The 24081-nt window shown below is 42.7% G+C and overlaps 1 protein-coding gene across 3 annotated transcripts in view; it reads right to left on the bottom strand.

Moving 5' to 3' along the window:
- CNTNAP2 (contactin associated protein 2) overlaps positions 1 to 24081 on the bottom strand; it is a 2074761-nt gene that overhangs the window by 29895 nt on the left and 2020785 nt on the right. For all 3 annotated transcript variants that reach the window (XM_082400459.1, XM_082400458.1, XM_082400460.1), the window contains one exon: positions 11313 to 11552. In XM_082400459.1, the coding sequence (XP_082256585.1) occupies positions 11313 to 11552 (240 nt within the window). The remainder of the gene's footprint in view (positions 1 to 11312; positions 11553 to 24081) is intronic.

The raw sequence follows: 24081 nt of genomic DNA, 5'->3' as shown, positions 1-24081 counted from the left end.
TTCTGCAGCTTCAGAAACCATAGGCAGGACACAGGCCCCGAACTGCCAGCAAAGGCAGAATCAGCACTTCTAGGTGGTGACTGGCAGGGATTCCCCGGGGAGGATTGACACGCAGGGATTTCCGTGACAGTCTTCTGGATGACAAGTCAGAAAGGGAAGTGGCACCAGATTAATTTGGAATATTGTGCTCCCTTGAATGGCCCAAGTGATATACAAGGATGTTCAAAAACGCAGTGTAGTAGGAAGAGTTAGCACGGGGCCCTGCCTTGACAGAGGCAATGACAGACACAGACGGCGGTGGACAACCCTGAGCTCAAATTGACTTCATTTTCACGGGCTTCTTGTAACATTGCCCGGCGTAAGAGCGAGACAGAAATGAACACTGTGACTCGCTGCAGTCGGTGGTTCTGCCATCAACAGAGAAGTTGCTATAGCAACGTGCACGCCTGTGTCACCTGCCCTTCCCAGCCCCACAGGATGGAGGTGACAGCTGAGAGTCCTGGCAGGCGTGGAACAGGGAGAGAGGTGTCTCTAAGGATGGTGCCAGGCAGGGGGGGTCAGAGGGTGGATGGCTTAGAGGGAGGGCTGGACAGAACCCCAACCTCCTTGGGCTTCAAAATCTATTGCATGGGACAAAGGGAAAGACAGACAGAAAGAGAGGGGGAGGAACTGGGATTACAGAGAAGCCCAGATGAAGGAGGAATCAAGGACCTGGGAAGTCACCCCAAAGCTGGGTGTTTGTGCTCTTTTGGATTTTCCCACAATGGCGTTGAACAGTCCTGGTTAGGAAAGAATAGAAGCCTGAGGAAGGCAGCCCCAGACACGGTCAGGCACATGGGGCAGTGTGCAGGGGGTGTCCGGTGCTGAAAGGGGATCAAACCCCACCGCCCTTCACTTTAGCCTCTTAGGTGATGTTTCGCCCCATTATTTCCTCACCTGCTCCACTGCTGTGGGAACACATGCCTGCCAAACCTGTTCTTACAGTGATGTCTGAAGGCTTTGTAATTTAAGGTGGCCTCTAAAGACTGTTCAGGTCCCTTAGATGAGAGTCTAGTTAAAAATATTCACGCCAAGACACTGCATCTGGCATGTGTGGTCCAGGAGGTGGGGTCAGAAGTGGCCAGAGACTTAGGCTTAGAGCTTAGATTTGTTAACTTTGGTTCATGTTCCTCTGAAAGAGGATGTTACACACATGCCAATAAAGACAATAAGGAAATATTCAAATGACACAGTTAAAGAGTAGCAAAAATAAATTTAAAGAAGTCAGGATAAAAGCAAGTGGTAAAAGAAAACAGAAAAATGATAGAACTAATAAATAAATCCAGAACTGGTCCTTTGAAAAAAAAAGTTGTCCGATAATCTAAGAAGAATGGGGGGAAAATCTAAACCTACAATATAAAAATACATGAATAAACATTTTCTAAGGAGAGAACGGAAATTATTATAAAAACTTATTTTGCTCAGCTCTATGGAAATGAATTTGAAAACTTAGACTACATGCATTAATTTCTAGAAAAATGTAAAGAACAGAAATTAGAGTAGATGAGAAAGAGAATCTAATTAGACAGATTCTCATAAAAGAAATTGAGAGAGTTGTCAAAGAGCTCCGCTCACACACACAAGAAAACGGTAGACTCCAGTGGTTTTGCAGGTGAAGTTTACCCAGCTTACAAGGTACAGGTGGGTCAGGCTCCAAGGCTGTTTATATCCTTGCCACACAGTGTGGCCCGTGAACCAGCAGTACCAGCATCACCTGGGAGCTTGTTAGAGACGCAGAATCTCAAATCCCACCTTTGACCTCCTGACTCTGCATTCATTCATCTCGCCAGGCGATTCTGAGCACATTCAAGTTTGGATGGCACTTATTTGAGTCATTCTACTAGTTAGAGAGTGATGGAGAAGTCCCCCATGGTGTGACTGGGTATCCCAAGACGGAAATCAAGGTGTCAGCAGGGCTGAGTGCCTGTGGGGAAGTCCTGGGGGAAAATGTGCTTCCAAGGTCATTCCTGAGGCTGGCAGAATTTGGTCTTTGAGGTTGTAGGACTGAGGTCCCAGGTTCCTTCCTGGTCTGTCTGGAATGCTGTCCTAGGGGCCTCCCACATTCCTTGCTGGGTGGCCCCTTCTACTTTCTTTTTATGAAGCTGGCCTAAGTAGAAAATCCAAATCTGCACTCCTCTCAAAAGTAAAAGGATGCTACAAACCCATCTTACCCAAGAATTACTGATGTAAAAAACAAAACTGAAAAGAGTTTCAGTAAAATGACTTTAGTTATACCTCAAGAGAACGCCTCACCATGACTAAATGTGGTTAATGCTAGGAATGAAAGCATGGCTCAGTATTTGGAAATCTATTACTGTGATTCACCGCATTAATCTATCACAGAAGGAAAAGCACATGGTTAGTAGATGTTGAAGTGGCATTAGATACTATTTAACATCCTGATAACCCTGATAAGACCCTTATGAAAACAGGAATCCTCTAGGTAACATATACATATAAAAATCCTAAAAAAGAGAGAGAGAATAAAAGGGAAATTAGCTTTATGAGAAATCAAATGCTATTACAAAAGCTCAGTCATGACCACAGCTTGCTACTGTCTCAGGAAGAGTCAGATCAATGCAACAGATCAGGGAGTCTAGAAGTAGACATAAATATAAAGGGCAATTTGGAATGGGATGAAGGTGGGGTAAAGGATGGGTCCTCAACCAATAGTGCTGGAACTATTGGCTGGCCAGGGGGGAAGAATAAAGTTGGGTTTCTACCTTACTCTTACTACCCAAGTAAATTTCAAGGGCAGTAAATATGTGTATCTTACAAATAAAACATAAAATTATTAGAAAAAGTGTACAATCATTAAAAATTTTTTTCTGAATGGAGAAGGCATGACACAAAACCCAAAAGCCATGAAAAACTTTATATTTCATCATGTAACATTTAGGAATTTTTACATGGGGAAAAAAAAACCCCATAAATTAAAAAAAAAAAAAAGAGCTCAAACTGAGAAAATGTTCAAACATATAGTAAAATGCCAATTTACTTAATATATAAAAATTCTATGAGTCAATTAGTAAATGACCAACAGAACAATGGGAAACAATGTAAATATACAAATAATTCTTTGGTCAAAAAATATAAACAGGCAGATCGGGGGGGGGGGAAATAAATACAAGTGACTTATGAACATATACAAAGATACTTAATCTCACTCATTATTAAGTATCTTTATTTATCTTTACTTAATTTGGATGAATGAAATCCAAATTAAGACAACAAAATTTCATTTTTCAAATAAAGTATAGCAAGATTTAAAAGAATATTATATGTGCTGCGTTGATGAGGGTGTGGGGAAAAAGAGATTTATATCTTATTGAATTGGAGGTACTATGTCACTGGAGGGAGATTTGTAATACAATCAAAATTAAAAATACATCCCTGACTCAACAAGATCATGTGTATAAAGCTATTCATTATGGAAACAAAAGATGGAAACTTAAATGACCATTAGATCAAAAACCGGTAACTATTATTATATTTGACTTAAGCTATATATAAATGTGCTTAGTGCTCTTGCAGAAAAGCAGAAATTGGAGCATCTGCAGGAAAAGTGCATGTCAGAAAAGAGAAGATGATAATGTTTTTTGGACTCGAATAAATGTCTGTGTCGGTCACAGAAGAGAACAAAAGACACAAAAGATAATAAAAAGATTAGGTATCAGAGATTAAACAAATTAATCATGCAACCTTAGCATGAGGATGAAAGACGGGATCTGCTCAGAAATAATTAAGATGTAATTATAAGAGCTGGAAAGATTATTTTAAGTGCTTGCAGGTGGTAAAGAAAACCAACTACCGGCTTATGATAGAAATGGAATAGATATATGCAGTTTTTAAATGTTCATCATATCCATAATTCTTTCACACGTGAAGATATAAAAATATTTTATCCTCAGATGGCAGAAAAAAATGTGGAACATAGATAAGAAATCAAGTCACTAAAAATCATAGCAATAGAGAACCGGGTGCCTTTAGAAATCAAACCCATGATTTCCAGTGGTAAAGTGTCTGATGTGGCACGCAGAGCCCTTAATTCTTAGTTCACAGTACCTGGGCAGACTGTATATTCTGGAATCAAAGTGGGGCATGTGGTTGTTACACTGAGTGATCCCAGGCACCGTATTCCATTTAGTTCCCAATTTTTTTGGGATGAGAGCCACATTCTTGAGCGCTGGTTTTTCCAACTGCTCTGTGACCCTGAGTGAATCCACGGGACAAGTTTGGGTTTGGATTCCCGAATTCCTGACAATTCTCAGAGGACTATTTTCCACTCAGTGCTTCTGGATTTTCCATGTCCTTCCCACTTTCCTCTCAGAGGGGCTCTGAGAGTTCCTGGTCCAGACCCTCTCAGTATCAGATGCAGGTTAGATTTAGGCAGGGAGCCAGAATCTCTAGGTTCCAGTAACTCGTTATAATCTTTATAACGAGGAGATTCCTTGGGAAATGAAACCTTACATCTTAAAGTGCCTTGTCTATCTTAATGCTATTAAAAAAAACCTAGGATGTGGCCTTTGGTCTGATGTATTCTGTATTCAATATCATGAATGTGATTAAAAAACAAACCAACCCTAAGACTTAATATGAATGCCTCATAAAACAGCTTGGTATACAGTTCGGAGCTGTTCCTTAGTGCAGAAATTTACGGCATCAGATTCTTATTTTTTTTCCGGTGTTTGTTTTGTTTCTACATTTTACAGAAAGTGCATTGCCATTTGTAGTCGTCTCTCTGCTGGCAAATCCTTGCCATTCCAAGGAAATAAGCTTCCCTGAATCTGACAAAGAGAAAAAACAGAGCCCATAATTCTGAGAGGCGAATCACAGCAATTGTCTGGCGCTCTGTGACCTTTAAATAAACCAGAACTCAGGGCCAGGGATTGCCTTTTCTACCTTGTAACTACTGTTCTAAAAGGACCATAATGATGTGGTAAAACAGGCCGTACCTATTCCCCAAAGGCAGAAAAAATTAGGCAGAAAAAGAATTGACTAGATGTTTCTAATAGAGCAGAATTGGTTTAAGTCAAATCAACATAATTTTACCATTTCCCCCTATAAAAAATGCACTCTCACAGCTCCATGCCAGGACCGCGTGTTTGTGGTCATCCTGACATACTGTCCACTGTTTGCCAAACTCCAATCACATAGGAACTACTGTCATATCTTTTTGCTATATCCATGGAACACGTAATTATTATTTATTTACTTATTCACTAAATTGACCTGATTTCTTATTTAAACAAATGCAGTGATAAAACTTTATAACCCTACTGAGTAATTCTATGGCCTGTCAAGGCTTTAAACAGAAGCCTGCTCTCTATTAAAGGATGAATAGCATGGGTGAGAGAGCTATTAAATGCATGCCAGAACCAAATGGAGACTTTCTCTTTAACAAAATTAGAAAGACTGAAAAAGAAATGAACAGGAAATAACTTTATATTATGCCACGTGATGCTATGTCTATTTTCTTCCCATAATGATCTGATGACCCCCTATCAAGGCCACCATGTTTCAGGGCTCCAGGAGCCACAGACTGCAATGCAAATGGAATCCTCTGGAGTTGTGCAGTACACAGCCTGACCAACTGTAAATGTCCCCCACTTTGGAAAACAGTGATGGAGCCCAAAGGGCATTAGAGAGGCAATGAGCAGCTCAGTCAGTGGTGTTCCAGAAGAGAAAAGGAATCTTATCACAGGAAGCCAGCATACCTTGGAATCCATTTTCTGTCTTTATCATTTGATATCATCTAAGATATAAGAAAGAAATATAAGGGAGCAGAAAGAACACAAGACCTCAGGGTAGATGTCTGGAATTCTAACTTCCAGGTGTCTGCAAAGCAAATACTCCACTGTGAGTATGAAGTTAAGTAGCCCTTGGTTGATCGCTAAGTTCCCGCTAATACTAAAGCCATAGACTTCCTATCTTCACGGCAAGGGGCCTGCTTGATTTTAAAATAAATGCACATACTTCATTTTAAAGCAGCATTTCCTTCCTGATATCCTTTCAAATTAAGCTTGCAGCTGATTAAAAAAACTGATTAATAATTTGACATCTTCCTCAAATTGAAGCTCCTTCCTGGGGTGTAACAACTTCAATAAAGATGCATTTTCATGGAGGCCCCGAGTCTGGCCCCGCACTGTGGATCTCTTGTTTGTCTGTTTCAAGTCTGTTTTTCCAGGCAGACTAGCTCTTTTCAAGTTCAGAGAAAACTCCTCTATCTCCCTGAGCTTCCTTATGAAATGGTCAGAGGAGCCCAACCTTTGGCAAGCTTACTGCTATAGCCTTTCAATTTGGGATTTCACCACCTAAAGACTTCACTGTTTTTCATAAACTGGTTTTTGGGTATTTACCTTTCTTTTCTTTTTAGTAACCTTACTTCAAAGGGTTTACCAAAGGGGCCACTATTAAGCTTCTCTCTTATTTAGTGAGTGATTCTCCAGCTTGGCTACACATTAGAATCACCTGGGGAGGTTGTACATCTCTGGACATCTCAACCCGAGTGCCTGATTTAATTGGTCAGGGGTGCAGCCTGGATAGTGGGGCTTTTAAAAGCTCCCTAGGTAATTTGAAAGTGCATCTGAGATTGAGAGGAGTGCTTTCAGACTTGATGGGCACATGATAAGTCACAGGGGAATCTTGCTGAGCCGTAGATGCCGTTTCAGCGGGTCTGGGGCCTGGGATTTGCATTTCTAACAAGCTTCCAGGTGATAACTCTTACTGCTGGTCGAGGATCACACTTCCCAAGGCACCAGATGAAACAGATCTCCTTCCAAATGTCCTCTATCCAAACCAGGACTAATGAGCTCCCACCTTTATTTTCTTCCCTCAGGTACCTATACAGACTCAAGTAACATGATTTATAGCTAGAAATGGCATTTTTCTGTATGCTCTGTTGTTTTGTTTCTGAATATCTGATAGTGAGGATCTTAGTCAGACATGAAAGATTATCTAAAAAAGCAAAACCCCCAAATCAAAATTCAGAATGATGAACTTAGGCTCACAGAAACTAGGGTGCAATTGCTGATGTGGGGACACACTAAGAACCCCAGAGCTGGGATGAAGATTATTTCAAACTGATGACATTTGGGATTCAACAGATGCAGACAGAAATCTTTTTGGAACTTCCTTATCTGACTAAACATAGAAACTTCTGAGAAATGAGACCATAAATCCCCTTTTTTTCTAGGAGGCTTTTAGGTCCCAGGAAGGAGGCCAAGAGCAAACCTACCCTAAATCACCCTTTCCAGGGGAGTTTTAAGGCCTTGAAAAAGACAAAGACCACTCACACAGGCATGAACAAACATAATCACTAACTTTCTTATCTCCTGTTTTTTCTTTTAGAAACCTGTTTGTTCTTCCCAGAGGCCTTTTATCCTCTCTTCTTTTTCTCTACTAAGAAAGGTATATAAGCCTCTAACTTTTACCACTATTGAGCTACTTCTTTTGTAAGCTTCCATATGCATACAAATAAACTTATTCTCCTGTTATCTGCCTTTTATGAGTTTAATTTGCAGGCCCCCATTGCCTGAACTTAAGCGCCTAGAGGAAAAGTTTTTCCTCCTAGACACTAAGCCACTGGAGGCTGATATTAAGTAACCTTCCCTTATCTCTATTTCTTTCTTTGTCCCCTGTTCATCCCCCAACCCCCATTCTCTCTCATTTTCCCATTCACCTGAAAGAAAAAAAAATAAAACCATGTTATCTAACTGGACAGCTACTGTAAAAGAATGAAATTAGAACACTCCCTAACACCATACACAAAAATAAACTCAAAATGGATTAAAGACCTAAATGTAAGGCCAGACACTATAAAACTCTTAGAGGAAAACATAGGCAGAACACTCTATGACATAAATCACAACAAGATCCTTTTTGACCCACCTCCTAGAGAAATGGAAGTAAAACAAAATAAACAAATGGGACCTAATGAAACGTCAAAGCTTTCGCACAGCAAAGGAAACCATGAACAAGACCAAAAGACAACCATCAGAATGGGAGAAAATATTTGCAAATGAAGCAACTGACAAAGGATTAATCTCCAAGATTTACAAGCAGCTCATGCAGCTCAATAACAAAAAAACAAACAACACAACCCCAAAATGGGCAGAACACCTAAATAGACATTTCTCCAAAGACGATATTCAGATTGACAACAAACACATGAAAGAATGCTCAACATCATTAATCATTAGAGAAATGCAAATCAAAACTACAATGAGATATCATCTCACACCAGTCAGAATGGCCATCATCAAAAAATCTAGAAACAATAAATGCTGGAGAGGGTGTGGAGAAAAGGGAACCCTCTTGCACTGTTGGTGGGAATGTAAATTGATACAGCCACTATGGAGAACAGTATGGAGGTTCCTTAAAAAAATGAAAACTAGAGCTACCATACGACCCAGCAATCCCACTACTGGGCATATACCCTGAGAAAACCATAATTCAAAGAGTCATGTACCACAATGCTCATTGCAGCTCTATTTACAATAGCCAGGACATGGAAGCAACCTAAGTGTCCACCGACAGATGAATGGATAAAGAAGATGTGGCACATATATACAATGGAATATTACTCAGCCATAAAAAGAAACGAAATTGAGTTATTTGTAGTGAGGTGGATGGACCTAGAGACTGTCATACAGAGTGAAGTAAGTCAGAAAGAGAAAAACAAATACCGTATGCTAACACATATATACGGAATCTAAAAAAAAAAAAAAAAGGTCATGAAGAACCTAGGGGCAGCACGGGAATAAAGATGCAGACCTACTAGAGAATGGACCTGAGGACACGGGGAGGGGGAAGGGTAAGCTGGGACAAAGTGAGAGAGTGGCATGGACATATGTACACTACCAAACGTAAAATAGATAGCTAGTGGGAAGCAGCCGCATAGCACAGGGAGATCAGCTCGGTGCTTTGTGACCACCTAGGGGGTGGGACAGGGAGGGTGGGAGGGAGGGAGACGCAAGAGGGAAGAGATATGGGGACATATGTATATGTATAACTGATTCACTTTGTTATAAAGCAGAAACTAACACACCATTGAAAAGCAATTATACTCCAATAAAGATGTTAAAAAAAAATCATGTTATCTAAACAAGCCTTCTATGTCATAGCTTATAAGCTCTTTTCTGTTCTTTTAATAAAGTTCGTGAGACAGACACATTTCTTTATAAGCATTTACCCATTATGGAAATTAACTTGGAATTCCAATCATGGAATAAATTATGATGATGAGATTGATACAGCAACTGGTCAACACCAGGTAAGAACTTTCTGTCCAAGTACAAGTGGAAATTTTCTGTAAATGGACCTATGTTATATAGTACAGGCCTACCACAATACCTGGATTGTAGACTTTTGATCTGAACATTGAATAATAACAGAATGTTCCCTATATACATTATTACATCAGTCAAAAGAATGAAATTGTCATGTATAAAGCATGATTTTTTAAAAATAAATGAACTCAAACTTTGGCCCATACACCTGTATCTCACAGACCATCAAGCAAATAATTTGCTAATTAAGGCAGAATGAATATGAACTCCTATTGGCCCAAAGTAGCATCTAGAGGCTTTTGAAACTGATTTCTTGGCAACCGACTTGGACCACACACGCTGATGGCCTCAAGCAGTGAGAACCTCTAACAGCAAGGAACCTGCCTATTTCAAAGATTAGGCTTTGTCTCCATCCACCCTGGCACCTGGAGGAATCTATCTGAGGAATCTCTGTTCCTCTGCAGCCCTGGAAGTGCTTTTTCTCGCCTCCTAACTTCACTCCTACTTTTCGTCTTTCAGCACTAGGACTGCTTTCCTTTGTTCAAGCCATCTCATGAGGAAAAACCAGCCCGCTGTGTCATCCTAACAACTTCATAAAAGGCAGTTCTTTATAAGTACCCTGGGCACACATCATCACCCTCATCATGTTACAGGACCCCATGTGTGAGGAATGAAGAGGATTGTTTAGTCTGTAAATTGGCTATTCTGACAACGGGGCAATTTCGGCTTCTTTTCGAAGCTTCACAGAGTTTTGCGGGCAAATCCTGGCAAGAATTCACGATGACGAGAGCTTCACGGGAGCTGATAAATACTGTGTCCGGGGCTGGAATACATGTAAAGCAATCAAACACACGATGTTTCCATGATGAACTGTTACTAACTAGAAGTTAGGGTCGGGGAGGATTTGGGAGCCTTTACTACTGGACATTCAAACATCATAGCAAATTGTGTCAATATAATAATAACCACTTTGTTAGTATTATTGCAGCTAAACTTTTGTACAGCTTGCTCCATGTCTGTGACTGTGCTGAGTGTTTTAAATCCATCGTCTTGCATGGAATTCTCTGAGTTAGGTCTTAGTATCTCCATTTCAGAGGTGGGGAAACTGAGGAATGAGATTAAGACACTTGCTGGGGAGAGGCAGTGATGGTATCGAACCCAGGCCTCCCCCCCTCGTCCCCTTCCTGTCTTTGGCAACAGCAAAGTCAGACGTTGCTTTGGAGATCCATCGGATGGTAGATTTGGAGGTGTTTTAGAGATCACGCCCCACTTCATACCTTGTGGGTGAAAAAGCAAAGGCTTGGAGAGGTTACCCGAGTAGCCTGATGTCAGTCTGGATAGAGTGAGGAGGGGGACTTACAGGCTCCCCACCATTCGGGGTCCTGTGGACACTGAATCTGCATCCAGTTAATTTCACAGCCAACAGCTGCATCCTTTTAGTGCTGTGATTTCAAATGACAAGTCTTATCACCTGCAGAAGTGGAGCTAAATCCACGGAGCTTTCTAAGCCTAAATGCACCGCTAAGACCTGGAAGGCTGTGGGATTATATGTACAAATACAGTGTCGGGAGATGAATCTCGGTATGGTTTTAGGCAATCTTTTGATATCAGAACTTGGACAGTGGGGTTGCTAGGCAGCTGAGTCACAAAGGCAAAAGCGAGGAAGTGATCTGACCAGATCATCCGACAGTCACGTTGCAGACGTTGGTTTAGGTATCTCATCATTTCACTTAAATGCAGAAGAGTCAATAATTCCTATATTCCTTCCCTTTGACTTATTTACTACTGGCCCTGAGCACGAATACGGCTGTACCTTTTGAGCCCTTGATGTGCTGAGAACTCTGTGCTCACACATTCCTTTGTTCCCTTAATCCTCCAACTACATCACCGGCGACGGTCTGCTATTAACTCCATTTTACAGGTGAGGAAACTGAGGCGTAAAGAAATAAAGCATCCCACCCAAGACACTGCTTTAGACTTTACCTGAATCCAGGTGGTCTAAGTGCCAGGGGTCGGTGGCAGACGACATGGGTGACAGGGTGAGCGGGGAGGCCCCGCAGTTGGACTCTACCAGCTCGCCCTGGACGTGCACGTGAGCTGAGGCGTTTGTTTGCCTCAAGGCTGCCTTGAGAGGGGCGATCTGGTTGAACTGGACTCTGGAGAGGCACCCAGTGAATCCCGGGGTGTTGTACTTGTGAATCTCTTGGTCAATCTTCCCTGTTTCTAAAAGAAAAAGAGAAAGTAAAGATCGTATCCCACTCACTGTATCACAGCTGTAATACACAACTCCCCTTTGAATGTTTGTCTTCAAATCTTCCTCTTAGGTTTCAGTTAAAGATATTGTGTTCTTTTAGGTGAAAAATTAATGACCTGATAAGGCTTTAGGGCTGGAGGCTTCACTTTAAAAGAGTCTTCTGTGTTGCTAGAGAACATGGTGAGGAGAGTAAGACTATACTTGGGAAAATGAAACACATTCCTAATCACCTTCCAGATACTTGAGATATTGCCGACACTAACAACACTCGCTTGGTTCTGACTGACTTTTCTCCCCTTTTCTGATGCTTCAGTGACCCTCATATACATTGAACAGCCCTCCCAGCCCTCCTGGTAGATGATGGTTTCATTTTGTGCCTCTTATTTTCTTCTTTAGAATTCTTTATTTAAAAAAGAAAAGAGAAGGAAAGAAAAAGCGTTCCCATAGCCTATAATGGGGCATTTCCTTTCTTTCGAATCCAATCCCCTGGGAATTCTGGGGTTTCCAGAATCTCAGCTAGCCTCAGATGGGCATTTTGGAAGTCAGGAAACTTTCCCAACTCAATCACAAACATACACAGGCATTTAAGAATCACCACCTGCCCCAAACCTGTAGTCAGCATCTTCTTCCTAAACAACATTCAAATCAGGGGTGAGTCTGGGTGGAGGCATTTCCAAAGCACTGTTTCGATTACTATAAACGCACACTGTCATACCAGTTATATCAGCAAAAGCAAGTGTCTTCTTGACCGCAGCCCTGGGTTTTAGAATCTACCTAGAACAAACGACTGTGGAAGGAGTCCTAGACCCTCCTGATGCATGGTTCTCACCAGTGTGGCTCCTGGACCAGCATTAGAGTCACCTGGGAAAGCGTTAGAAGCGCACGGGGTGGGGCCCAGCAATCTGTGTGTTGCAAACCCTCCAGGTGGTCCTGACACCGCTAAGGTTTGAGAACTACTGCTATAGGCAACGATGGTGCAGGGCTACAAACTCAGGGGATGGGCAAATGGCACTCCAGAGAAGAGCACAGCACGTGTGTTCTGGGTGGGAGATTACGTTAACATGATGATGACCTTGTAAACACAAGGACGAGGAGGTGAGACATTTACCCTTCCGCTTGAACTGTGAAAAACAGACTTTGGAAAACAGGGGGCTAGCTACTTCTTTGAAAAGTTGGATTCTAACTGGGGAATGAATACAGGTGAAATAGTTTTGTATAAAAATTTACTCCCCATTAATTAAAGAATAGATCAGTGGAGAAGGGAGCTTTTAGGTCTTGGGGGCAGAAGAAATGAATGTACTGATTATTCATCACATTAAAAAAAAATGTGTCATGACTGACCTGTACTAGTCCCATGTGAATTTTGATTAACAGAGAGCTATGACGATGGGGATGATGAAGAATGGTAATTCTGGGGATTTAATAGGGTCTTACTTAGACAAGTACATAAAGAAATTTTAATTGATGGTTCTCCATATTTTTCTCCTGCAGTAAATTTCAGCCTGTGACTTTGAGCTAAAGCACATCCCATTTAGGATGGGGAGGTAGGATGCACCTGCCACCGAGTACTGAAACCCTGCCGTCAGGATGTATCCTGAGGCTTCCATGACGACCAGGAAGAGGCTCTGGTCCCACTGACACCTGCGCTGGCTTGTTCCCCTCTTCCTCCCTTGCCTTTTCCTCAATGACTGCAGGCTACTCAGTGATTCACTCTTTGTCTCCTTATCTAATATCAGAACCCCTTGTACGTTCACCAACTTGCCTCCCATGCACACACTTCCAGTATTTGGTTTCCATCCCCTCCCTCCAGTGATCTGCCTTCCCTCGAAACACCCTCAGGCCAAGGAGACTCGGGATGACTCTGATCCCAGCACGGGGAGGAGGACCTCAGTTCCTTGCTGTCCTGAATTCCTATCTGGCTTCACTGGTGGTGGAGGCACCAGAACAAATAGCCACTTGGTGGCAGGAAACTGGGGACACCTCAGCTCCATCAGCTGCTTCTTGCGCATAAAAGGAGAGTCCTTTTTAGCCCGGCTAGCTTTGGAGGAGGGCTCCAGAAGGAAGCTTCTGGGGCTGGTGGCTACTGCCATCTTGTGGGACTTCAGGTCAGGTCAGTTCGATTCAATTCACTTCATCGCAGGAATTGGGTGCGCGCAGCAGTATTAGGAAGGTAGACAAATACAGGGATTTACCCAGAGCAGCTCACAGCCTTGCTAGGAAACAAGCATACAAACAACCAACTAACATGGCTGAACACAAGCTGTCCAGTAACAAGAGTCAGTATTTGTTGAACCATTAAAATGTGCTAGTTGTCTTAGACAAACTGGATATTTAATTCCTAGAACAACCCTTGGAGGCGGGAGCATTTATTATCCCTCTGTAACATGTGAGGAAATGAGGCTTAAGATCCGTCAGCTGTTGAGGCCAGGCAGACTGACCCCAGGCCTCCTAACCCCTACAATGTTCCTAGCTAAGAAACAAAACTTATGTTTGGTAAACTTACTATTATTTTTAAAAAATTAATTAATCCGTTAATTTTGGCTGCGCCAGGTCTTAGTTGAGGCATGCGGACTTCTTAGTTGCGGCATGCACGTGGGATCTAGTTCCCCGACCAGGGATCGAACCCGGGCCCCCTGCATTGGGAGCATGGAGTCTTACCCACTGGACCGCCGGGGAAGTCCCCTGGTAAAATTATTAAAGTCTATGGTAAACCAGGGAAGCAGGTTTGCATGGGGTTCTGCAAAGCACTTCAGGAGGGGTAACACTACAACTAGGTTTTTTTTTTTTTTTTTTTTTTTGGTAAGAACACAACATAAGATTTACCCTCTTAACAAATGTTTACATAACAAATACAGTGTATTGTTAACTACAGACACTCTGGGACTTATCCTTCTTGCATAAGGGAAAGTTTGTACCTTTCACCAATGCCCCCCAATGTCCCTCCCCCCAACCCCTGGAAACCATGATTCTACTCTCGGCTTCTATGAGTTTGACGATTTTAGGCGCCTGACATAAGTGGGATCATGTAGTATTTATTCTTCCGTGTCTGGTTTATTTCACTTAGCATAATGTCCTCCAAGTTCATCCATGTTGTAGCAAATGGCAGGATTTCCTTCTTTTTTAAGGCTGAATAATAGTCCATTGTATGTGTATACTATATTTTCTTTATCCATTCACCTGTTGATGGGCATTTAGGTTGTTTCCATGTCTTGGCTATTGTAAATAATGCTGCAGTGAACATGGGAGTGCAGATACCTCTTTGAGATCTTGATTGCAATTTTTTGGTGTACGTACCCAGAAGTGGAATTGCTGGATCACATGGTAGTTCTATTTTTAATTTTTTGAAAAACTTCCATACAGTTTTCCACAGTGGCTACACCATTCCACATTCCCACCAATTTCTCCACATCCTCACCAATGCTTGTTGTCTTTCCTAGAACTAGGTTTTGAGGATGAAAGGAAAGAGAACTCCAGGCTGAGTTTGTCAGGAGGTTTTTGTGGGAGTCAGATGGGGTCAGAGCTCAAGGCCAGATTGGGAAGGGCCTTGAGCACCATGTTAAGATGTCTGTATTTCAGTAGGAAACTCAAAGATATTTAAGCTGCAGGGGATGATTGTGGGAACCGTATTGGAAAGATAATTCTAGAGGAGCACAGCAATTTGCTCTGAGCAGGCGACCTCATTGGCCCCTCAGGGCCCTGCAAGCTCTCTGGGTGAAGACAGGGAGGGATTCTTCTTTTTGCTGCAGGGCTGAGGCAGAGTTAGGCTGTGGATAAAGCGCCTTGTTCGTCACCAGCATCCTCTTGTCTTTTGCGCAGCCATTGTAGAATCTATAGAGAATCCGTTTTGAGTTTGGTTCCTCTGCTAGAGATTTGGGTAGGGGACTTCTGACTCTGGCTGCATTTCATACGGTCCCTGACACAGTTTTCTAAACTTTAAGTCGGGCCGGCTTTCCAATCACACCACAGAAAACGAACAGTTTCAAAGCTGTATTTACCTGAGGGTTCCCAATTTAATGCGGGGTCCCCGCTTATTCAAGAGCTGTCCTCCCATGAGTGTTTCCCCCTGAAGTGACCCCCAAAGAGGGATTACAGACACAAGGCAGATGGCCAGAGGGGAGCCCCAGGAAGGGGGTTCTGATGAGGACCAGGGACCAGAGGAACGGCGGGAAGTAGGGGTTCTGAGGCTCCCGCCGGGGCGGGGGTCGCCAGGAGCGTTGGTGGAAACGTCCGCTAAGCGGGCAGAGGCTGGCAGCTGGGCCGCAAGGACTGCCCTGGGGGCTGAACTGCTGCACTTTTCCCTTCTCTTAGCAGCTTGTTCACTCAGCTCACGCTCTTCTTTACCCCAGTGTTTCAACTGCTGTTCCTTTCCTGAAAGGCGGCTAGGTCACAAAAATAAGGGTCCTGATGCCCAGGAGAGCAGACCGATGGTTCCAAACCTGGACAGTGTTCCAAATCCAGTTGATGTGCCCCTAAAGACTCTTGGCTGAGACCCATTCCCTGGGGACCACAAATGCAACAGACACTCTGGTCCCTTCAGGGCCAGATGGTTCCAACTCTGGACCATGTGATAATAATAATATTAAAAGCTTCCACGATAAACCACAATTGGTACATGTGTGAGGTACTGTGTTTAGTACACTTTATGCAGTATTTCACTGTTTCCTAACAACCCTCTGAGCTAAAAAGGATTACCCCCACTTCACAGATGGGAAAACTGAGGCTTAGAGGAGTTAATAACTGAATGAACATTTATGTTTCATAAAAAAAACAGAGAAGTCAAGTGTTTTATATTCTCAATTTCTCTCTGAAAAACAGACTATATTATGTTGCTTTTATATTCATTTGGATTTTTGGCATTTCTCTTCAGGAACTCTTCATAAAAATGGCACAGTGAGGTTTTGTTTTGTTTTTAAAAAATTTAGATGGCTATTAGAGTCTGCTTTAAGACCATGTTTCATTAGTGACCAAGCCAATAATAAAGATTTTTAAAAATGCTGTGAACTGATGTCAAAGCTTTGCCAGCATCAGTTAAAGCACCAGCAAGTGCTGTAAACACTTGTGTGCAATAAAAATCTATACTTCTTAAGAACATCTAACAAATAACAGTAAAGCTATCAGTTTAGTGCATTTGAGCTTATTAAAAGTAAATTACGTTAATCTGTAAAATTGATTGCACTGATCTCATACTGAAACCACATATCAAGATATGATTTACTGTAAGAAACTACTTTCTGCGTGGAGATGTCTTGGCCGAGGTGTAATCTGGGGAAAGCCTGCTCTAAAGCATGCAAATTTCAGAAATGCAGTACAGTCACTTCTGAAATTAAATTCTCAAGCTGTCATTAGTACTTTAATGTCTTATTATTCATAGTGATATGGGTTATAGAAAATAGCCCACTTAAAATACTGATGCAATTCCGGGTGAAAGCTTAAAATGAAATGCTCATGACAATACTTTTAAGGAGGATGCAGCAATTTACACTGGCAATGCATTAGCATGCTTTCTGGGCTCATTCTTACTAAATGGCTGAATACCGAGTGACAGGCAGGGGTGTTGTGAGAAATGAAAAGAGAAAAGAGCACTTGAGCAAGGAACGTGGGGAGAATGAAGCCAGGCCAGTCGAGGACCCCATTGTGCCAGGGCCTCGTGGACACCCAGGAGCCTCTTCAGCGATGGGGCAGACGTTCAGATGCTGACTCACAATGAGATTCCTCATTTCCCTTTGAGACTACTCAAACTCACCAATATAGTCTTCTTGTGTATCCCATAGGATCTATTCATCAGCTGATTTTTACGTTTTACACTTCTTAGAATATTCTATCAATATTCCTTTCTTGGGGGGAATGTGATATTATGAAATATGAAATTTCACTATAAACTTAACTTCTTACTGTTTATGAAACAGAGCCAAGAGATCTTAGAATGTCAATGAGACCTGAGCTGAGACTTTATAAGGCTCTGTTGCGTGCCCCTCACTGTGCCACGGGCTGGGGGATTCAGCCTCTTAGAATTTGTGGGATCAGAACGGGATGGCAGACCTCACCTTTGCTCAGCAGAGGCCACGGGCACAACTGGCCCGAAGCATCGTCCCTCCTCTATTCCTGCCCTCAACTCTCGGGTAGAGTATGTCCCACCAGTGGCACTGGAGGCGGTTGTAGGTTATTCACAGACTGGACGTTAAATAACATCCAATCTCAGGGTGACGAAGTTATTTCCTTCTCAATTTTCTTTCAGTCCTTCAAAGAAAGCATCTCGGGTTGGCTCTGGTTGGGACTGGACTGTCTTTTCCACCACCTCAATCCCTGCTGCGTTCCCTTTTAAACAAAGAACGGACCTGGACTCTTCTGCAGGCAGCAGTACGGAACTGCATATTATTTTCATAGAATATATTTTTTATCACTGCCTTATTGTTACAGCAAGTCCTACTGGTATTTCATTTTATGGTCGCATTACAAAATTTCCTCTGAACATAAACATTCTCTTTTTAGCATAGATTTATTTAAGTAAAAATGGTGAGTCCATTTAAAGAAAAGTATTAAGTAAATAACAGTAAAGGAGGTAACCAGAAATGGAAAATATGTAACTGAAAATGGCAAAAATTGTATCATCGGTCCTCAAATTACTCTTCTTCGGGGAATATTGTTGTGGAAGAACTTGGTCCGTCTCTGAACCCCTTGGTTTTCGGCCTTAGGGGCCTCGTTCCATTCAGATGGAAATCCATCTTCCTCCCTAATAGCTGTGATCCTCCATCACTTTAGAACACAGGGGTCCCCAGCCCTTCAAAAGAAGAGCTCCAAATGGCTTCCTCCCAGGTCCTGCTCCCAGCTCTGACTACCTGGCCCAGGGGTGGTCATTTCCTCCCCATATGGGCCAGAAACCTGAACTTGTGCCTCTACTAGATTTGCAGTTTCCTTGAGAGCTGAGACAATGTCGCTCAGTCAGTCCCTGTGTCCACGGAGTGTCTACAATAGCACCTGGCCGGTGACTGCAAGCTGACCACCCCGGAAACTGTACATTAAGCGTCTGTCCTGCAGAGCCTGCTTGTGAGGGAGGGCCGAGCACTCTGGAAGTTTAGGCACGTTCACTGGGGGCAGAGTTTGTCAGCCTCACGTGGTAAAGAGCTGTGAAATGTGGCCTTGAAAGAGGAAGGGGAAGTAGCAGCTTTAGATCCCATAGATCATTATATATTTACTTCCAGAAGTACTATTACCTGGAGATCTGTCCATCTCACTGAAAATGCGCTCATCTTTGAAAATACTGTCATGTGGCTCTTAAACTGACAGATCTATTAATGCTGAATATCCATTGCTACATAAACCTCGGGCCTCCAGCATGGAGCACGGGTTATATGGGACCTAACGGAATGAGTAGGGAGTGGGTTTGAAATCACTGCCGGGCTGAAGACTTAAATAATTCTTGGAAAAGTAGACCGAAATGAGATTGGTGAGTAGTCACCTGATGTAGACTTGAAAACATGACCAGGGTCCTGCTGGGCTGGCAACCATCCTAAGCTGCGACTCTCAGGGTCATTGCTGAGCATCTGAGTAGCCGATGTGGGTAAGGAGGGTGGCTACAAGTTGCCCATTTGGCCATAGCTGTATGAACGGGAGCCTGAATGGGTTCCAGAATTTATTATTCCCAGAATAAATAAATGGGAAGTAACCATAACCAAAAGAAACCAAAAAACAAAAACAAACAAAAAAACAAACAACAACAAAAAACCAAACCCCAAAACCCCAACCAAAAAAGCCAAGAGCATTAATCTAAAATAGCAAAACAAAACCAAGTAAACCTCATTCCTCAATTCTAACATGATCAAATGATAAACACCAGGCAGGGCCCTGAAATGTTGGAATCTAGGTTCAATGTCAGCTCTTGCTCTTACGGGCAAAATTTTCTGATCAGTGACGTCTTGCTGACCAGCTGCCTTTCAGAAGATGAACAACTAGAATTAAATCCATATACATAGCTGATGTATAAATTACACACTGACATTTTATTAATCCCTGAAAGAAAGACATTAATGAAATTTCATTGTATCTATTATATGCTTTTCTCTTTTATGAAGGAAGGCGGGACTAAAATATGCAGGTGTAATTTAAATAGCTCTTGACCTGTGACATATGCTAACTCAATTACAAAGCGGCAAGCTGCTGGGAGAAGCAGAATCTTCTTGTCCTTCTACATTGTCTGTGCTGTGTTTTAATTTGTAAATCCTTTCCCAAGGATTGAGAAAACAAGATTGTATTTTTTTCTGAAACATCAATAAAAAGAGATGTCTTAATGTGAAGATGCTAGATTATACTGTTTTGCAAAAAGAAAGTATTACACTTTTATTTGTATAAACCGATCACAGTACCTGAGCTTTTGGGGATATAGCTATATATCTATATATAGATATAGGTTAAAATTGTCATCCCCATTCCTAAAATCTAGTTTGAAAACTTCAAACTTATTATGATTGCTGGATAATATAATATAGTTGTGATTTCAATACAAAGGGAAGGATATGATCCCTGTTAAAAAACAGAAGACCCAAGATGGAGTCACTTATGCTAAGCTCCAGGTCACCAAACTGAAACTTAATCTCAGTTTCAGCTCTCCCAGCAATGAAACCTTAAACCAGTCCATCAGGAATCACCTGATCAGCACTAGTTAGGTAATCTGTCTGATTGACCCCTGACACCCCCTTAAGGAAAGTAACTTTGAAATAACCAACCTGTCTTTTTGCCAGTATAACTTCAGTGTTCCTATTCCTTTCTGCCTATAAAAAGACTTTCATTTTGAACAGATCCTTGGAGCTTCTTTTTATCTGCTAGATTGAATGTTGCCTGGTTCAAATCAATTTTTGCTCAAAAAAACTCTTAAAATTTTTAATATGCCTCAGTTTATCTTTTAAAATCCCTTAGCTGTTTCCAAAACACCAGATATTTGGCACCATACAGAGTTCACACATCTGAAATACGGATTTCCCTCTTTTCCCTGAATATTTCAAGTTGTCAGACATGAGACAGAAAGCCTGGTGCCCCTCTTCTGCAGCCTCAGGTGCCCTGCTTACTCGCATGATTTTTCAGGGCGACGACTAACAGGGTCTGCTGAAAGTAGCAAGACCTTTCAGAAAAATGGATGTATCCGTCAGTCAAACCACAGAGCTGGGTGCTGTGATTTACTTCATTAGAAATTCAGGTTGGATTTTACCTCTCAAAGTCTTGGTAAATACAAGCTACGTGTCCCACCTATTTGCTATTGGAGAACAGAACACACATGTATCGTCTGAATGTCCCATGAGCTGGAAGTGACAAACCTGATTCTTACTCACTGGGTTTTATTCCACTTTTCCTTTTGCGTTTTAACTTGTAAGCAGCAGAAATAGAATCCTGTGTACAAAATGACCAAATTGTATGCCCTGCTTTTGCTAAAACTTTTTTTTTTTTTTTTTTTAAGCTTTGGAAAGCCCTACTAAACTGTAACCAATACTATATATGGAGACTGAGATTCAGCTCTTAAGTTTCTTCCTTAATTCTTCTCCCAACCATTGAAGAGTATTCAGCTAAGACCAGCCCACGGTCAGCTGAAGCTAACTCCCTGGGAAACAGGGGAATTTGGGGCAACGGGAAAAGGAGGAGAGGAGGGTGCTGACCTCATACACGTCACGAGCAGCATAAACAAGTACAGGCTGGGCTTCCCTGGTGGCACAGTGGTTGAGAATCTGCCTGCCGATGCAGGGGACACGGGTTCGAGCCCTGGTCTGGGAAGATCCCACATGCCGCGGAGCAACTGGGCCCGTGAGCCACAACTACTGAGCCTGCGCGTCTGGAGCCTGTGCTCCGCAACAAGAGAGGCCGTGATAGTGAGAGGCCCGCGCACCGCGATGAAGAGTGGCCCCCGCTCGCCGCAACTAGAGAAAGCCCTCGCTCAGAAACAAAGACCCAACACAGCCAAAAATAATAAATAAATAAATAAATAAATAAATAAAAAGAAAGATCTCCTTCAACAAGCTCCACTTAGAAAAAAAAAAAAAAAAAGAAGTACAGGCTAGGAAAAGCATAGGAATATTTTGAAAAACAAAATTTGTAATTTCCCAATAATGTCAAATTGAATGATTCAGTAAAATAAAAACTGGTTTCCTTCCTTAGTTCTCACTTGTATTGTAATTCTTACCCCAGGAGGCCACTAAAACTATCTTACTGAAGAGAAAAAAATCCTTCAAGGATTAAGATTGCGGGACAGCATAAACGGGAAAGCATTAAGAAACAGACACTGGGGCGGGGGTGGAAAGCACTGGAGTTCCCAACAACGAGACTGTTAGGAACACACAGAACGAGAGAGGAGCACTGTGGCCAGACGTGCACTGGAGGGGGGGGTCCCCTCAGTTCGCTCACCACGTTGTATAATTCACATAAGGATTCACATCTTGGGGCCCTGACTTATGAAATGCTGTCCAGAAGACAGAGCGTAAATGCTGTGAGGCGGAACCCCAAACTAGACTGGATCAGCACACGAATCTGCACGCTACAACTGTAACCACGCTGGATGCCACAGGGTCCAGACCTGGATGCTGGAGTCCAGATGTGGCCTGGCAGGCGTGGGCATATCCAAGTGTGTTTCTCCCTCAGCACCTTTTTCTCTCCTGTTCCTCTAAACCCAACTCCCTTCTTGTCAGCTTGGAGTAACAGCCCACTAGGTTGGGGAACATGGGCAGAGGGATCTCGTGACATTTTCATGGTCAAGGCAGATCTGTGTGGGCTCATGACAGTAAGAGTAGTATTTTAAAGGCAGACGAGATGAACTGTGGGTGGAATTTGATCAATGGTGGATGTTAGCTTCAAGGGAGAATTTTAGGGGTAGGACTCTAGGCTGGCGTTTTATTACTATGGTAGTTTGGATAAGGACATCCATGGCACATTGACCAATGTGTCATATGGCATCTAGTGGAAAGGCGTATCTCTACATGAGATGACAGGATCACGCGCCAAAGGGACATTGAGGGGCTGAAACGATTGCCTGGATTCAACCAGAGAAGTTTAGCAGAAACAAGTACTTAATCTCTAAAGCTGGAAATACCGCCCTCCCCCCATCACCTTCAATGTCAAGTTGGACAGGACACACCTGATGACAGCACACACCCTCCCCCCTCCCTAGCCCCAACAGGACGAGGGTATTTTAATTATAAGCGGTCTAGGAGTTAGGAGTGAGATGGGGCCGAGTCAGGGAAAGGATGGAGTGTAGATTCTGGTCTAGGAGGTGTTTCTGAGACTGTCCCTGCTGTGGTCAGAGGAAGCCCAGAGAGGTGCTGAGCTCAGGGCAGATCGCTCCGAACCAGGCAGCAATAATAAGCTAGGGTGTGTACAGCGGAGGCCACCACTCTTGAAACCACATTCTATGACAGATGAAGGAACTGCAGACGTTACTACCCGACTTTCAGATAATACATTGTAACTGATCAGATAATACACGGTACCCGAAGACTTGGCCCGTGTGAATTGTCAGGTACTCCCCATGGCTCTAGTCTAAACTATTCAAAGTACAGGAGGTAAGGGAGGCCAGAGCTGATCTGAGGAAGGCGCTGAGCCCGCATCTGTCCCTAATTTACCTAAATCAAATCACTTCAGTGACTCAGGCCGGGTTTAGCCGTCTGCTGAGTTTTCCTTTTCCTTTGAACAAAGGACAAGGGCCTCTTTCTGCAGTCTTTGCTCAGGGGCCTTCATTTCAGCTCCGACGGTGAGAGCTGCATGTGCTTTGCCCAGCTGGGCACCTCCTCCTGTCCTGTTATTATCTCTTCTCTCCCAGCTGCCTGTACATGTGACGCCGCTTCTGTCTCCACTTCAGAAGGTGCAAATTACACTGGTGGCAGCACCTTGAAGAAAACGCATTTCCTCAGCACTGGTAGTCATTTTCTCTCGGAATCACGCTGCGGGCTTTGTTTCAGAGATGACTGGGGCTTAAAATATTTTATGGGGCAATTGCATCAATCTCTCTTCTGAAATATGTTATTGTGAATCCTAGGTATCTTGGGAAAATGAATCTGCCTGGAAAAGCTGTTTTTCTAGATAACTGAGGATTTAACTCTTTTGACATGAGCACACTGCAGTGTTTCTAACGGAATACGTGTCTAGAAGTCTTTCTTAACCCCAGGAGACTGACAGCAGGGCCACAACTTTCATAGCCCCTAGGCAGTTTTGCCTTCAAGGGCCTTTTCCTCCATAACAAAAAAAAAAAAATAAATCAAACCAGTATTGTAGGACCATGTTGATATAAAGATGAATATATTAATATAATATATTTAACCATTTTCTTCCTCCTAAAAGTTCATTTTTTCCTTCGGATTTTTTAAAAGAAATTCAAATATTTTCATGAGTCCCTAAAAAGTACGCTGGCCCCAGGAACTGTGAATACTGGGCCGAATGGGCACATCAGCCTCTGCAGAACACATCTGGTGGCTTCTCTTGGTGGCTTGGGGATGGACTGGGAACGCTGTTTTACCGTGTCGTGGAGAC

This window comes from Balaenoptera borealis, assembly GCF_965194805.1.
Source record: "Balaenoptera borealis genome assembly, chromosome: 7".
Lineage (NCBI taxonomy): Eukaryota > Metazoa > Chordata > Mammalia > Artiodactyla > Balaenopteridae > Balaenoptera > Balaenoptera borealis.
Note: the sequence above shows the minus strand (reverse complement) of the source record. Positions and strands in the feature narration are given on the sequence as shown.